Source organism: Stegastes partitus, unplaced genomic scaffold (genome assembly GCF_000690725.1).
Source record: "Stegastes partitus isolate 25-593 unplaced genomic scaffold, Stegastes_partitus-1.0.2 Scaffold104, whole genome shotgun sequence".
In the NCBI taxonomy this organism is placed as follows: domain Eukaryota; kingdom Metazoa; phylum Chordata; class Actinopteri; family Pomacentridae; genus Stegastes; species Stegastes partitus.
Genome location: NW_007577835.1, coordinates 495,556 through 513,446, shown reverse-complemented (window position 1 = coordinate 513,446; position 17,891 = coordinate 495,556). Strand labels below are relative to the sequence as shown.

Below are 17,891 nucleotides of genomic sequence, written 5' to 3'. Positions count from 1 at the left end.
CTGTCATTTCCTCCCAAGTTTAAAGCACCATAACTTCAACATCCATCCATTATCTATACACCGCTTAATCCTCACTAGGGTCGCGGGGGGGCTGGAGCCACCCTGGACAGGTCACCAGTCTATCACAGGGCTACACTTAGAGACAGACAACCAAGCACACTCACATTCACACTTATGGACAATTTAGAATCACCAATTAACCTCAACATGTTTTTGGACTGTGTGGGAGGAAGCCGGAGAACCCGGAGAGAACCCACGCTGCACGGGGAGAACATACAAACTCCACGCAGAAGTCCCAGGTGTCCTCACTGGGACGTGAACCGGCGACCTTCTTTCTGTGAGGCAACGGTGCTGACCACCGAGCCACCCTGCAGCCCTAGCTTCAACATACTGTACGTTAATACAAGTCTTCTATGAGTCTGCTTTATCCTTTAGATGGATGACATGAGTGAGAGACCTCATTTCTATCTGATTGGAAACAGAATCAGTCTTTTAGGACTAACACAAGAAAAAGCTCCTTTAAAATGTACTAATAATTAGTAATTATGTTTATTTCAGAAAATCTCAAGAACACTCCTCATGAAAGTCAACTGCTCAACACCTGAAATCTAAAATATAACGAATACAGATGCTTTATTATTTGCACTCATATTGAATACTGAAGAATGCTGCAATTTTAGTTCCACTCTTCATTATTGCTTTTAGGAAAAAAAGAAAGAAAAAGGAAATATGCCATCATGTTGGCACATTCAGAATGGTTGTTTCTCTCTGAAATTGAATTAATTACATACCAGAGTCATTGATACAGGTACAGTACTGGTGGATCAGAGGTACATTTATCGTGCTCGGAGGGAATTAATGAAAGCGATACTGCAACAAAAGCTGAACAATGGAGAGGTACTGTGTGCAGTTTTGCATGGAATTGAAAACAGCGGTGCTATGGCAGAAAATGGCTCGTAAACAAGGATTTACTGTGAATGTAGACCTCATGTATACCACACCAAATCAAGAGCTGCAAAATACTGTAATGATTCATCTTTACAGTGAAATATTAATAAAATTTATGGATATTGCAATATATTTCAGGAATCAGGAATTGTACAATCGTGGAATGACTATATCCCACAGAAGAAAAAAAAAAACATATATATACAGTTTGTTCAACTCTTCAAAAATGCATCGGGGTTTCTGACCATCTGCTTCTACCATCCAGCAGGCTGTGGAATGCCTACATTCAGTTCAGAGGCTGTGATTGGCTTAAGAGGCAGCAAAGGTTTTATCCCCACAGCCAAGAAGGGGCCACCGGTGGCCGATAAACCAGCGTCCTCCCCGGGGAGCCACACAAATAAATAAAAAGCGAGCCTTTTTCTCTTCAGTTGCGAGGAGGAGGGGCTGTCTGAGGACCCCTAAAAGCAGCCTTTATCATTCTCTCTGTCATACATACATACATATATACATATTACATGTGGTGCTTTTTCACCTCGTGGCTGTGTAGGAAGGAAAGAAGGTGGTTTGATAGATGGACCTCATCAGGGATTTCAAGAATTCATACTGTAAGATTTTTTTGTGAATCCACACTGTGTTTGTGATACAACATCAGCACCATGAAGGGTTTGATGCACAGCACTGGTTTCTTAGGAGAAAGGTGTTAGCGCTACTGTGGTCAGTGTGATGAGGTTACAGCTCTTTGGTCAACAGTGGATGTGATATTGTTGATTATAGGTGAGACGGTATCAACTTTATATGACATCATGCCATAAATCTGAGTATTGTAAAGAACCATATGAGAACATACAGTATATTTTCTATATATAGTCCACATTAAATTGTTTGCAGGTGCTCTCCTCTTCATAAGTAATCCATAAGAGCCATTATTGGTTAAAAAAAAGTTGCTGCAAACGGTTCCAAAGAAGATCATCTTCCAAAGAAGATGGATTCTTTAAATTAGCAAATGGTTCACATCCAAAAAGTGTTTTGGATTCCACGGTTTGCTGCTGATCTCTCTCACCCCAGCAGAGCTCTGTTTATCCAGTGACTGGATTCCTGTCACCCACTAGTCTTAGGTATTCTTTTCTCCCAACATTCCCCTCCAAATGAACCAACAAAAATGTTCCTTCTTCAATTTCCATTCTTGGCAAACAAAACAAGTGTCCATTTTAGGCAAGGTCCAGCCAGTTTATTCCTCCCAGTTGGCCCAGGACCAGAGTGCCTCCAGCGGGTATTGAGTCTGGCCCAACGTGGAGCTGAGGGACCCTGGTAGAGAGTGCTAGCTGCGGCGCCAGTGGATCTGCTGTTTGTGGGCCACTTTCGAACACGAAGCGCAGCACGTCGTCTTGTAGTAATCGTACACGCAGAGTCGAGCCTGGACCACCACGTTGCAGTTGAAGTATTTGTCTCTGCAGTTCTCATCTGAAACATAAACAAAGCGTTGATCTAGTATCGGTAGATTCCAGCAAATACTACACAATGCTTTAATTAATAGTTTAATACGTTATTAAAACTGAATAAGAACACATGACAAAGTGTTGCAGGGGTCATGGGCAGGACATTCCAGTCACTGTAATGACCTTGTGCTTCTGAGGATGCTAGAATCATCAGGAAACATTCATGCAGGACAGTAATATTCCAGACAACATGATAAAAGCTGACAGACCTATGTGAGGTATGCAGGGCTCCGGGTTGCAGTTCTCCTTCTCTGCTGGCCTGAGCTGCTCATCGCAGCCTTCACTGGACTGCATGTCGTCAGACAGGCAGCGGACTTCCCGCACACGGAAACCTCCCTCACATGTTTTTGAACACTGGATGACAGAAGTCAGTGACAGCAGTCAATCTCGAGTTAACAAGACTCCACTGCGAAGTCGGTTTACTGCTCGCACTGCTGCAACTGCAAACATTCTTGAAAGCAGATATTTTCAGTTTGTTTTTCACTAGAAGAGAGCTGTCAGTTAAGTCTGATCTACCCGAGTGCAGATGAGAATTCCTCATTATTTCCCATTAATGAGGCTACATGTCCTGCTAACTCTGCACTCTTGACTCTGTTGTTGAGTTTAAGTAAAATTGTGTTTAGCGTGAGGCAATTACCATGAGCTCCCTGCTGCCTTCCAAAATAAGCTGATTTTTACATGAATCATTTTAAATGTTTGTTTTCTGTCTGACTGGAAGTAAACACATAAATTAGTCGCCTGGAATGGACATTTTCCTGATTCTATCTTTTTTATTTACCATATTGAGAGCTGAGTGTTTGGTCTGCCCGCTCTTGGTCTTTTCTTCAAGTTGATTTTAAAGAGATTAAACACCATCTCCAAGACGACAATGTTTATTAAACTTACAAATTCATTAGTCACAGTTCCAGAGCTGGGAATAATCTCATCCATGGACAGATGGAGATTTTTTTCCAGTCTGGTATCAACAGGTTCCACTCTTTGCCACAACAGTTTTGGTGCTCATGCAGCAGGAACACCACCAGTTTCCTGAAGTTGTCTTTGAGGACATAAATTAAATTTATAAGCAAACTGGCACGTACAGGTGAACACGTTGGACCTTAACACATTTAGCGAAATGTCCATTCCAGGCGGCTAATTTCTATGTTTCGATCAGAGTGTAAACAAAGATTTAAAATGAGTCATGTAAAAATGTTTTTTCTTTGGAAAGCTGCAGGAGCTCACACTAACTATACTCCTCATTTCCCTAAATCGATGGATGTGAGGAGTGTTTCGTTTATTATATTTGGTGAATTTCACATTAATGTTACATTTGCACCAAACAGTAATTTTCTTAGAGTTTTGCACAGTCGTGACTCGATAATCCGACACTAAATGTAAAACCTTGTTTGATGTCGGATAGCAAGGCTGTCGGATTGTTAAGATGAGGGTCGAGTTACAAGGAGGGCTTGATGCTTGAAGGGTCATTTGTTGGTAATATTCATTGTTTATAGTTGTTATAATAACCAGTAGCCCTGTGATAGACTGGTGACCTGTCCAGGGTGTCCCCTGCCTTCACCTTGAGTCAGTTGGGATAGACTCCAGCCCCCCGTGACCCTAGTGCGAATTAAGTGGTGTATAGATAATGGATGGATGGATAATAACCAGTAGGGCTGGTCCAAATAGCACTTTCTGGCATCTGGGTATTCAGGCCCAAGGGTTGTGCGGAACACTTGTGGGTTGTGTGAAGTTCACACAGCAGATCACATACAAGTCGCATTTAATTGGAAATGTGAACGAACTCAGATCTCACAAAAAAATCTGAATTGAGCATTAAGTCCTGCAATCTGAATGTAGCCAATCTGTCGGATTGTTCAGTCAGATAATACACCGTTATCCTAAAAACCTGTCGGATAGCAAGGTTTTAGGATTGTTAAGGGTCGGATTATCAAGTCACGACTGTATATTTATTAAGTTTGACTTTTGTAATGAACATCTGATGTTGTTTTCTTCAGATGTGAGTACAAGAGTGTGAAGCAGGTCAAGTGCACAACAAATGCAACTACAGCATTAGGAGTAAATTGACATCTTTCGAGAGACCTAAACTACTCTTTGCAATACATTTTGATCTGACTAATCAAAGGCCTCCAGTATAAATGAACTTAAATGTGACCGTTCTGTGCATAGTGTATCTAATCAGAACCACTTTCTGTATTGGTGTGCACTAGCATTTACAACACATTTTGAGGGGTTGTTTTGACAAGAGCTCCTCAGATTATCAGCCACTAGGAGTATACTAGGCAATGATAGGAGTGAGTGTTTCATGGCTTACTCACAGCACTCCAGTCAGTGTGGTACCACTTTGCTCCACAGGCCTTGGGGTTGCAGCTCTGCTGGCTGAGAGGCCGGTCCAGGGAGGAGCACTCATACGGTGGCATGACATTAAATCCTTCATCTGACTTCATCAAACACACCACTGACCTCTGCTGGCTGCCTGCGCCGCACTCCGTAGAGCACTGTTTCACAAAGGCAGCAGCACAGACCATATGGATTCAGTTACACATCATGAAATGGAGACAGACGTTCAAGAAAAAAAAGAAAAGACATGTCAGTTTAAAGCCACTGCAAAATCCCATGTATCAGACAAGTTCCCCTTAAGCCCAGTGTAACATCCTGTCGTCCTCATACCTGGCTCCAGGGGCCTGTGAACCACTCGATGCGATTCTCACAGGGGCCGTTGTTGCAGACCTGAGAGTCTGCAGGCCGCTCGTTGCCGCATCCCTCCAGCGGGAGGCTGCTGATGTGGTTGGTCAGGCAGAGAACTCCCCGGCTTCGTACACCCATCCCACACTCAGCAGAGCACTGCGGAGTGAAAACTTGTGTTACAATCCAGTCTCTTCACCGATCAGCAACTTGGCAAGCAAAAAAAAATTGTTTTCTTTTCAGAGACCCAAATCAAAACTTGACTGTGTGGTTTTAGTTTTGTGCAAAATACGAAAAGAATGGGTCACGAATGTATTAAATGGAAAACGCACATTCGAAAGGCATGTAAAGTTGGTTTGATTTAAGGTACACATGCATTTGAACAATCTATATGTTAGCTGTACTTCATATGCTTCAAGTCTTAAGTGGATTCGGTGAAATCAGTGTCATTCACAACCCTCTTTAGTTCCACTGTCGTAATTCTGTAGAGTTAAGTGGTTTTATCGCTATAAAACAGAAACATCTGACCGGTTCTGTTTGTCTCCACCCCGTTCCCTGGAGAAACTTACGGGTCATTCCTCTCTGAACTCTCCTGCTGATTACCACAGTCATCTGGTATTAGCCGGAGACCTAGCAGCACCCTGTCTGATTCTCCTTATTACCTTTGATGTTTCTCATTCTAATAATCACTATCTTAAAAAAAAAAAAAATCAATGTTCTACCTCTTTGCTCTTCTTTACCATTCAGCACTAAGAGCATAAAATTATTTGTTCGATCTGTACTATGTTTTTAGCTGTCAGCATCTACATTGAATATATTTTCTGCTTATCAGAATACCTATTCGTCTGATGAAGACAGATCTCTATACAATGACTACCACTGTTATTGGAAATGAATGAAAGTCACTGTGTCTCCCGCCGACTCCAACACCCACCCTGTTGCCCCACTCGGTGTAGAACCAGCTCTTGGCACAGGTTCCCATGTCGCAGTTCTCCATGTCGATGGGCCGCAGATTCATGTTGCACTCCTCATCTGGAACAAAGTCGCCCACGTTGCTGACACAGCGTACGTCCCGTGACCTTTGACCCAACCCGCATGGCACTGAGCACTAAGGAGACACAGCAAATGGTTAATACTGCAGCGTGGACGTCAGCACGGCTAGAAAGACTCTTTATTTATTGCATTTTCCTTCGTTAACTTTAAATATATGCTGAGACAAAGTAAAGGGACGTAAAACCACATGTACTACAAATGCTAACAAACTTTTGCTACTGAGGGACATAAATATTAAACATCTAGTAGTTTAGCTCCTATGCTGGACCATAACTCTTCAGACAGATGTCGTTAAGCACGTTGTGATTCAGTCTCATTGCGACTGACTGCTGCCACTCACAGCGGTCCACTCGGAGCGGATCTGCCACTCACTGCAGATCTTCAGCTGGCAGGTGCTGGCGGTTTCAGGTCGCTCCAGGTGACGACAGCGGCTCGTGTGGACATTGAGGGTGCGATTGGCATAGACCTGGCGGCACAGGACCTGTCGGTGCTGCATGCCCAGGCCGCAGGTCTTGCTGCACTCTGACCACTCTCCAATATCCCAGCTGCTCGAGTCAAAATCAAAAGAGCTTAGTGTCAGGAATGTTGTGTTTATTCTGTTGTATTTATTGTGATTTTTGGAGATGTGTTTTGACCCTCTGTGAGAATAAATGCCGAGAAGATGTAAAGGATTTGGTTTCATCTGCAAATGTTTGATTTCTACATTTAAAAACAAGCATTTTGAGTAATAGTGGGTTGAGCGTTTCCTATTAATGTGATGACCTCAAAGGGAATCAACACAAAACAGATGGCAACAAATATTGCAAACACACTGGTTCTAATACAACATATTTTTGGCATTAAACTCACCCAGCACTGTGAAATCAGCATTGAAGCTGCTTTCAAAATTGGTGAGGGTACATCGTTTGGCACGAGTGATGATAAAATGTGTATAATATAAGAAAGCACTGTTCTTCATTACTTCTCAGTGGCAGCTTAGCTGTTACTGAACCATTCAAACTAGTTGTAATTATAATGTTTACAGCTTACTGAAGTGTGTTGCCATCATTGCATAGGAGCTGTCTGTATAATAATACCAGGTGTGTCAGAAAAGTTCCAGGACTGGTGACACAACAGATATATTTCAAACCCAAACTACCAGTTTTCCCCTTCAGATGATCAACCAGCATGTCTACAAAGAGATCCTGCGGCTTTTGCTTGGTTCAGAAGAGGCGAGAGTTGTGGCAGGACAAGTCGTGGCTGCTTCATCATGACAACACATCTGCTCACAATGCTCTGAGCATGTGACAGTTCCTGGCTGAGAAGAACATCACCGTGCTGGAGCAACCTCCCTACTCACCCCACCTGGCTCTGTGGGATTGTTTCCTCTTCCTCAAGCTCAAGGGGGTCATCAAGGGGACCCGTTTTGAAGACGTGGATGACATCAAGATGGCTGTGACAACGGAGCTGTGGAGGATCCTGGAAGAATCCTTCCAGGAGTGCATGGCGGCAGAGAAGGCTGGGGAAGTGCGTTAGACTCCAGGGGGATTACTTTGAAGGGGTAAACTTGTAGTTTGTGGTTTGGATTTTAATTTTGTCTTTTGTGACACCAGTCCTGAAATTTTTCTGACACACCTCGTAGGTCAACTTGCATTTTGCCTCGAAAGCCTTTTAAATTCAGCAGTAATTAGCGATTTATACTGTAAGAACATAAGCGTGATCTCTCACAATGCCGGGCAGGGTTGCAGGTTGCAGGCTTCTTCTTGTGGAGTTGGTCGACTGCTGCTGTCACACAAAGTATCTGATACTTCATTGAGGCTCAGTCGGTGGACGCAGTGGAAGATGGAATATCTGAAACCTGAGAAGCAGATATTCGATTTGAAAAAAAAAAAAAAAACCTTGTTGCACTTTAAGCATCTGGGTCTGACTTTCAGTGTAATTAACAGTATTTTTTTTACACATTAATGCAATCAAAAGAGAAGCTTACTTTATCTAAGTAAGTTTTGGACAGATTGTTCGTTCCTAACAAAAAGTTAACAGTTTGTCTTTTAACAGAATTTATTTAGCACAAAACAACTGCTTTTTGTGTAGTAACTAGGTGTACTTTTAGAAATGACAGAGTTGGCTGCATATTTTTTGAGATTTTGAAGATCACTGTAAATTGGCCAATTAGTCAGTGGAAGACTAACACTAAAAGATATTTAAAAGAAGACACAATGTTTTAGACAACTGGTAAAGTGACCAGCTACACTACTCTTAAAAGGAATTTACATATAACATTGTAGTCCCACATGAGAAGCACTTGTGTTTGCTTTTAACGTCCGAACTCTAAAAAGTTAAGCATACTTTCCTTCGTGCACTAAATCGTAAGCCTCTCTAAAAACCAAAAAGCATAAATACTTAACACAAACTGCGTTGTCTAACCTTTACCACAGGACGCACTGCACTCTGTAGTACCAGTCAGTTTCCAGTTGTACTCTCTCTCACGTCTGGGTGGCTGTATGACGGGTACCTGGTTGTCAGGGAGATGAGGAGGATACCTCCCTCCGCCTGCTGGGTTGAAGTTTTCTTGCTGAGCGTTGCTGTGTGGGTCATATCCACCCTGTCCATTCACAGCGTTGCCTGATACATGGACACGGTGTACAGACACACAAAGAAATGTCACAGCAGATTAGAGTCGCTGTTGAATTAGGTAGGAATTCGACACATAAAAATGGATAAATGCTTGGTTTCTTTGTGTTTCTCTATAAAATGCATGGGCAAAACTGTGGTAGTAAATAGGTGGGTAGAAAGTGGGTTTTGTTTACCTTCTGGTCTGTGGTTTGGTTGCTGAGGGCCAGCTGGTTTCTCAGAAGGCAGAACGTACTCATAGTGAACACCAGGGTTTGGCTGCTGGAAGATCATCTGAGGGAAAGGAGATGAGATTCTGTTAACTAAAATATTAGTCTTCAGCTTCACATAGTTGCCCTTCCAACATGTAACATCTGCTGTTTCAGGTCAAACTGAAGCTCTTCAGTATGAATAAAATATCACTGTAAGTGTGTTAAAGCTCAAACTACTCACATAAACGTCCAAAATCTCATTTGTAGGCCCTTCAGCAAGAAAGGATTCCCCAGCTGTGCTACTGATTTCATTGGGCCGCCGGTAGGTGAACATGGTTCCTCCACCCTCATACTTCCCTGGTCGGTCAATAGCCCAGTTTCCATTAATGATAGATCTCCCCGATCGGCTTCGCAGAGCTGGAAAAGACAGAGAACAACCACACAATCACCACTGACAGCGCTGAGCTCGAACAAGAAGGAAAATCCGGCAACAACCTCTCCCAAATAATTATTGTTGAATGTAAAACCATTTTGACATAATGAGATCTGTAGTTAAAATAACAGCTCCGGAGCCGAGTTTCTCCACCCAAAAAAAGTAATTATACCTAACTGAATAAATGTTCTCACGTGCACTTTCAAAGCAATCCCTTTTATAAACGTGACAATCTGTTTTTGCTGGCAAATCTTTCATGCAAATCCTGTAACAGAATCTCCCAAGATGTTTTCCACTGATTTCATGGATTAAGTACAAGAGGCCATTAGAAAAGCATTAGAAGTGTAACCTTAGACGGGCTTGTAAAAGAGTGTTTGGACAACTAAAAGCACTATTAGGGATGCACAGCGTAGAACAGAGGCCTATTGAGGGAAAGTAAGAGACGTGGTCAGGATACAGTAGCAGAACTCCTGCTAGATTCCTGCCCTTGTCTCAAATTCTGTTTTTTTTTTTTGTTTTTTTTAATATATGAAATGCTGCAGCGTAAAATTTTGTAACTCAAACATTTTCAGATAACTCCTGTATATTTTATCCATCAGGGATGTTTCACAGTTTCTCTCATCGTTAAAGTGAAAAGCGACATTGTCCATGACTGATCTTTACTGGATACTGTGTGTAAATATGAGTGGATGTGGCACAAGGTGCATTTAAGTGCATATGTAAGAGTGTGTGTATCTGTACATAACTCTGTGTGCTTGTCTAAATAAATTCAGTAGTTCAAATGAAATAAAGCACATTACACATAAAGTACTTGGCATCCAAGTAGTTGGGATTTGAAATGTAGCCACTGAATCCATTCTCAGTGTTCAAGGTCTTTTTTATTACAGAGTGGTCAAATTCCTCACCTTAATTAGAAAGGATGGTGAGGCTTGAGGGGTTAGATCCTCTAATGAAAGCATGTTTATGCACTTTCCTCAAGGGAAGCAGCCGTGGGGGGAAAATCAGGGCCGTTCCCTTCTTCCTCCGAACCTACTGCTGAGTTGGGGCATGGCTCTCATTAAACAATGTCTGACATTCCAACAGTCACTTCTGAAAATAACCCACTACTGTGTCCCACTGTTGCACCTCTGTAAAAACACCAATTATCTATGCAGTGTGTTTCACTTGGACGCTTAATTGAAAGGCTGCAGCACATCAGTGGGTGGCAGTCCAGGCTGAACACTGGAGAAATCCCGAAAAAAAAAAACTAACACCACCCCTCGTTGGTTTTTTAATCCAGCAAATGCAATTCATTTTGTAAGCAGCTGCTGCCTGCACAGCTGGATTTAATAGACTTGTTAAATGTCAGCGTATTAAATGACAAACATTTCTTACATTCATCATTTAATCATTTCTTTCATGAACCCTTATGAACTTTCTTTTTATTGGTGTCATGCATTTAGTCTGTAATGTAATACTACATGTGGGGGAGATTCCACTTTTTTCCTGCATATGTGTTGAGCTGGAATGAGAGCAGCGCTCTGCAGCAGACTGCAGCTAATGGAACTGTGACCCAGGATGGAAACTATAACGCTCTATTTGCAGAGAGACAGCTAAATTAGCTGTTACAGAAGACAACTACTCCAAGCAAACACTATAAGGCCTCATACTTAAGATGCATGCTGTATATATGGTGAGCATTCAGGCACTGTAATACTGTTTACAAACTTTAGCAACAATTACTTAAAAATCATGTTATCAAGTGAAGTGGAAGATGCCAAAAGAGTATTATTACAGTGTTATTTTGACACAGTGATGCTAATAACCCCGAAAGACAGAATGTGACAACACACCACGATGGCTTGCCATCGCATCAAGCAAAGCGCAGTGTGGCTCTGGTGTACCTGGGCTCGTGCAGTGGTCATAGCTAGCTCGCATCAGGTAAACCTTGACTGCTGCACGCTGTGACAAATATCCACAGAACCAATAGAAAGGAGGCATTCAGCCCGGTACAGAAGACAAAACAGAGGATGTCTGAATTCCCAGAATTACATGACAGTTTGCATTTGCAACAAAACCTCTGAGGAAATCTTGGAAACAGGTTTCTATCCAAGTAGGTATGTCAGGTGTGTTTAAACCTTTTACTATACAGTCAGTAGTTTTTATTAGTTAGGTAGCTTGTTGTCAGATTGTGTTAATTCAGACAAAATTTTTGAATTATGCTGCTGCACCACTTCAGTTTAATTATTTGTTCAATATCACCAGAAACAGAACTCCAACAGCCATGAAATGTGGGGAGTGCATAGACCATTCCTTTACAGTAGATCCAAATTATTGTGAGTGGTATTGGGGCACAATACGTGGATGTATTCAAGATATTAAACCCAGACTTCAGGGCGCCCCTATAGCTCACCTAGCTGAGCGGGCGACCCATGAACAGGGGCTGTAGTTCCCCAACTCCCGCTCTCGACGGTCTGCTGTAGGTCCTCCCCCCCTTCTCTCCCTTTCCTGTCTCACTCTCTCACTATCCTGAATAATAAAGGCAAAAAGGCCAAAAAAAAAACAGACTTCAATGTCTTCCCAAGTAAGACGCTTTAAGAAACGTCTGAAAACCTAAAACTTAGCTTTTGGTCCCAAACAACAAAAAACTAAACTCTAATCAGAATCTGAGATGTGGACCAACACAGCAGTGCAAACCACTTTGTGTCTATAGGAGCCATAGGACACCAACTCTGCTCGGGTGCATGGCTGTATGTCTCTGTGATTGACTGGCAACCTGTCGAGAGTGTATCCCACCTCTTGTTCAAAGTTAGCTGGGATAGGCTCCAGCTCCTTGCAACCCTCTGCAGGATAAAGCAGGTACAGCTAATGGATGGATGGCTGCGGCTCACTGCTAACAACGATGTGAGTGTAGGGGCTAATATATCAGAGAGTGACAATGGTTACTTCCCCCCAGGGAAACATAAGAGCTCAGAGCCTGCAGGTGGAGGTGGTGCTTTTGAAATCTTAAATGACCTGCAGCGGCAGTGGGAGAAGAAGCTCTCAGGTGAGCGGTGTGGCAGCAGGAAGGCAGCAAGACTTCAACATAATGAAAAGTGCGTGTAGACTATAAGTTGCAGTAAGAAGAGTATGTGAACCAATGTAACAGTAGATTCAAGCTGACTGCCTGAACAAGCCTCACTTGGCCATCTCATTCTTTAGTACATTATGGTCTGGCTGCAGCTCAGTGGCATTCTGCTTTAGAGAAAAAAAAAAACACTCTGGCATGTTTGTATTTTTGAATAATTGTATTGGGTGGAGCTAAGAAAAGGACACGGCTTTGGTGTTCCGTCAAAATAGCGACGGGCGGACTTAAAATGGATAATCCATCGAAAAACAGACTAGCAGGGCTGTCTAACTGCATGATGCATAACCTTAGGAAAACTTGAAATTTTAGTGTGGTAGGTTGCTAACCCTGGAGGTTGTTGTTTTCTGTAGCAGGCTTATACCCACAGTCTACATCCGGTGAGTCAGACTAGCCTGAACTGACTTGTTTTCCCCCTTAATGTCGTTCTGTTAGTGAGCTATGTTATTAATTGACTGCAGTAAAATTCATCCAGATGTAAAACCAAAATAAAAACCGGCAAAATCATCTTGGTCAAGAGACCACACTGAAGACCACTGCTCCTAAGGTTTCTCTGTGGGTAAACCACAGTACTATATCACGGCGAGGAGTGTTTTACTACCCACCTAAATAGTTTCTGCTCTTCACCATCTCCGTCACGTTGATCTTGGTGGCTCCCTCTGGGATCTCCACTATCTTGTGGTAGCCGATCTTGGTTAAACTGTGTTTAAACACCCCTGAGACCAGCCTGCAGGTCGTGTTGTCGCCTCCGCACACGCCGCACTTGTCCATCAGCTTTCCTGATCCAAGATACTCGTCACAGCCTAGATTCTGTGAGACAGAGAAGAAAAAGATGAGTGAAGAGCATTATAAAGTGAAATATCAAAGCATTACACTAAGCGTTCAACAAAAGTTATCTGCGGTTTACTGGATGTTTGCAAGTAATTAATCTAATAAAACTAGCAAACAAGGCATAAAAGATTATAGTTTTACACAGCTACACAAAGTTCCAGCAGTATTATTAATTGCAATGACAATAACTAATTAGAAGGAAGCTTAGCGTGACAGTCTTTGAACTGACACCAGAATTTTCTCCCTATTACTCGAAGGTGTGAGTTTTCTGTGTCGCACTGGTGGTAATAAATTACAGGAAACCTGGGCACAGTAAAAATAGAACAGTTAACATCAGCAGTCCATAAATTCACTCAAACCAGCAGTAAAAGCAGCTCACTGTGCAAACAGGTGGTCCAGGGGCCAAACTGGTTGCAGTGAGCCGCCATACAGTCAAACACGCTGGGATGTAGCTGCTGCAGTGCCAAGGTAAGTCCCAAACACATGTGTCAATAATAATAAAAGGGGGTGGGGATGGGGGGGCAAAGTGACACAACAACTTCCTGTGATTGGACGGCAGCCAGCCTCCATGCCTTCAGGTCAGAGTGAAGCTCCCACCGGACTTTCGTGTAGATCCACTGATTGCAGCTGGCATATTGTCTCTCAGAACTAATGCATGTACAGGATACCAACATTCATTTTAAAAGGAAAAAGTTAAAAATAATTCCTACAAGAAACTAGACCAAAGAGCCTCACATGCGGTCACGAGGCGCCAAACTCAACTCTAAAGACAAACGACATAAACAAATTTTTCGGATGTGTATAATAAGTTATAAAAAATGTGGCCATCTCCATGGATTTTGCAGCATTCGAGCAGCCATAAAACAGCTGCAGACTCGCGGAAACACAGAGAGCAAGAAGAGGATAAACAGGTGGAGAAAGGTAAAGGAAAGGGAGGAAAAGAGGGGAAAAGGAGAGGTGGAGGGAGGAATCATGGCCAAGGGCGGACTAAGGTAGCTGGGGTGAACTCAAGAGGAGAATCTGGCTCTCTCCCACCCATAGCAGCTCACTGTGTTCATGGCCAACGCAGCACCTGGGCCAAAACAAACATGAAGTGCCTCCTTCCACACAGGAAATAAATGATGGGAGAAAAGAACAGCAAACTAAGAGGGATGAAAAAAAAAATAAAATAAAACTGCCAAACGCTTCTGTGGTCAGCCTGGAATTATGTTGCAGTACAGCATGGCGCTGGATAAATCCCGGATCAAAATCACTAAACATAACACAATAACATTCAGGAAGGCACTGCTGCGCCTCGTGAGCTCATTTTACAGAGCAGCAAATCTGAAGCAACTCAGAAACTACACGCACCAAGCATAAAAGAACACACAACATATCGTTAAACACACTTGGGGGACATTTTAGCCGGTGACAGTACAGCATCTCTATCATGGAAAACAAATAAAAACGCAGCCAAGTGGGACTGGCTGTTGCCATGACTACAAATGAATGAATATCTCCTTTACGTCTCCATTTTCACTGTAAATCTCTTCAACCAAAGACAACACAATTATAGCAGCTGGGCAGCATTTGCCTAAAAAAGGGAAAAATGTTCCCCTCATAAAACAGCGGCTGACACGGTGAGAGCTTATCTGTGGACATTTGGTCGGGAAAATGTCTAAATCAAAACATGTAGGACTGGAGAATAGGCAGAGTAAATTATTGACCCAAAATCTGAATTGTTAATGTAATATCTTGTGACTGTGGATACAAAAACACTCAGCATTTTCATTCTTCTGAGAAGGGAAGAGCCAAGAGATTTTTACGCTTACAGTGCAGAAAGCATTAGAGAGTTTAAGGGCTACTTGATATCTAGCGATTTGGACAGTTGCACTATTAAAACCACTAAACTGTTCAGACAAGCTTTTCGGCCTTGCAGTACAACGCTGCGTAAACTACTAATAACTGTCCCTGAACAATCTCACATTGTCACATCTGCCCTCCAGGCCGTCTCTGACAAATATGACCTTAACTGTGAACCCATCAAAAAATAAAGTGCCGCTGTTGTGAATGCAGCTCCGACTCAACAAGAACCTCCCGAGCTCTCCCCAGCAGAACTCAAACAGAAACCTCGGAGCGTCTGATGAATGAGGAGGCAGCTTCGGAGCGTCGGTCTTGTTTCTTCGCTCTGAGGCCACGTCAGTGCTTTTTTCACCTTCCCTCTGTGGGTGGCTCGTGCCATCTGGTGAGGGAAACGGCCCTGTTTTCAGTGGAACTATAACAGAATTTTTAAAATGTCGCGAAAGCCCACCTTCATCTGGAAATGGTTACATGTGTCAGGACGGTGGAGTCGACTCCCAGTCAACCCGCGAACACTGAAAACAACATCATCTTAAAGTAAATCCTGATGGTATTTTCCCACACAATGCAGCTGGGTTAAACTCATCACACTGAAAAGTTTTCGTAACAAACTGAACTCACACACAGTTTTGCCAAAGGCACTTGTCACTGGAGATTTCTTCTACTCCTACGAAACACAACAAGACATTTGGAATTAGACACAGACGTCCTGAGAGGTGAGTTTTAGCCTCTGTCTTATTGAACTACCGGTTTGTCCTCAGAGGCCTATAGTTCAGTGATGGCAGCACTTCTACTCCCTGCAGCTTTAATGTTTCAATACTGAAAATAATGTCGGACAGAGACCTTGGCCCTAAACCCCTGGTGCACGAAGTTATGGTTATTAGCCGCTACATGAACTGTGCACTGCAGATTGTCAGGCTAAATGGGAGTTACAACACATAAAAAGACTATGTTGGATCCTGAAATTCAGTTGAAAAACAACTCATTTGGTCATGTGAATTTGGGGACCTTTAAAACTGCACTTGTATTTTTCTTAACCTCTGAAACCCAAGACTCTCTTTCGCTTCCTTTACGTCAAGATATAACCACTACATATCTTCAGACTACTCAGACATGCTATCGTTTGTCCATTCCAGCATTTTTGTCGCAGCATTGAATGATTTTTGGCCATTTAATGGCAGTGCAGCAACTTTTAACACTGATATATTAGTGATAAAGATTCAGTAGTGACCATAAGCAAGCCTTTCACACATTCAGCTGAAGGAACACTCCTATCATTTGGAGTTTTGTTTCAGTTTACACACAAACTCAGAAGTGAAATATCTGACACTTCAGCTGCAAAACGCTCCACTATGTTCGCCAGCTACTTGCTAACTTTGATGTTCTCTTATCTGGCACCACATGAACAGTGAATTTATTAGAGCGTTTTTTTTTTTTTGTTAACAGCAGCTGCCTGGAAATGAGCTTGATGAAAGCGGTAAGACTACGCGAATGCAGCGAAGTTGTGGTGCTGAAAATTAAAACAGTGAGCGGAAAGAGCGCAAGTAGGACTGAGGGGAGCTGCGGAGTCACATGTTGTACAAACCACTGTTCAAATAAAATCATTGATTAGCATCGCTTTAAAGGAAGTAAACTGACAAGTCTAATAAATATGTTGGTGATATTTATATGCAAAAGGTGACGCCGGTGCCACATGCAATCATAAAAGCACTGAATATGTGCACTTGTAACCAACACCTCAAGCAAATAATCCAACTATATTCTTATATCATACTGAGGTTTACATGAGTGCAGAAATAAATGAGGATTTGCACAGTCTCTTTGATCACTCTGTTTAAGTTATAATTGTAGAGATTATTACCAGTTTGCTTTATTCCACACATGTGCAGCGGCTTCTGTTCTCTGCAATAAAGATTTAAAGGCAGGGACTAAGCTGTCAGATTCAATATCACAGAGCGGAGAAGGCAGAAACGGCAAATATCACACATTTAGATTATTCCTTAACACTAAACAGGCACAGTGTCATGATATAATGTTACATCTGCCTTGCAATAATAGTGCTTTTATCCACGTAGGAGGCCTGGTTTGCAGCACCACATGAGGAATGTAAATATGAATTAAAAGTTATCGCTCAGAATGATATCATAGTCAAATTAACAGCAGCGGTAGATGCAACACTCTGGCTTTTAACTCCTCTCTGCTGTAAATCAAGTTTGAGATGTGGTGAAAAACAGACTCCTCTTAGTGCTGGAACTTCTCAAAGCAGAAGAGCGTTTGGATGTGTCTGTGTACGAATGGTGTTGCGTCTGTGGCAGCTAAATCTTTCGTGAGGTTTTTGCCAGACAGCATTATTTGTGTATTTGCCTTGTGAAGTGGTGTACTGTATCATCAGGCATAAATGGCTGGTGGTCACAAAGGCCTGGAGTGTCAGCCAAGATATTTGAGGCAATTTATTCTGTGACCGAGACAATACTTTCATTTAGAGAGGAAATTTATTCTGCCTTATTGACATGTTTTGTTCTGCTCATGTTACATTAGAGTTCATTGTTAACGGACTGATGTGGTCTGGTGTCTTTGACCTTAGGTACAGGGTGATGCAGATTGTAATGCATTTGACAAGGTCATAGTATGCTTTTGGAATTTTCTGGGTTTTTTTGTGTGTTTTATAACTTTTTCTGCAAGAAATCTGTAGTTAAAAAGCCCAAAGT

The 17,891-nt window shown here is 42.4% G+C and overlaps 1 protein-coding gene across 1 annotated transcript in view; it reads right to left on the bottom strand.

Annotated features, from left to right (window-relative positions):
* Positions 1-525: 525 nt before the first annotated feature.
* The window catches only part of thsd4 (thrombospondin type 1 domain containing 4), a 49,397-nt gene continuing 32,031 nt past the window's right edge, over positions 526-17,891 (bottom strand). The window contains exons 8-18 of the mRNA XM_008277653.1: positions 13,119-13,323; positions 9,219-9,394; positions 8,963-9,059; positions 8,580-8,777; positions 7,884-8,013; positions 6,517-6,721; positions 6,058-6,231; positions 5,109-5,282; positions 4,757-4,936; positions 2,654-2,798; positions 526-2,409 (exon numbers count right to left, since the gene is read on the bottom strand). Of these exons, the coding sequence (XP_008275875.1) occupies positions 2,267-2,409; positions 2,654-2,798; positions 4,757-4,936; positions 5,109-5,282; positions 6,058-6,231; positions 6,517-6,721; positions 7,884-8,013; positions 8,580-8,777; positions 8,963-9,059; positions 9,219-9,394; positions 13,119-13,323 (1,827 nt within the window). The 3' untranslated portion in view covers positions 526-2,266. The remainder of the gene's footprint in view (positions 2,410-2,653; positions 2,799-4,756; positions 4,937-5,108; positions 5,283-6,057; positions 6,232-6,516; positions 6,722-7,883; positions 8,014-8,579; positions 8,778-8,962; positions 9,060-9,218; positions 9,395-13,118; positions 13,324-17,891) is intronic.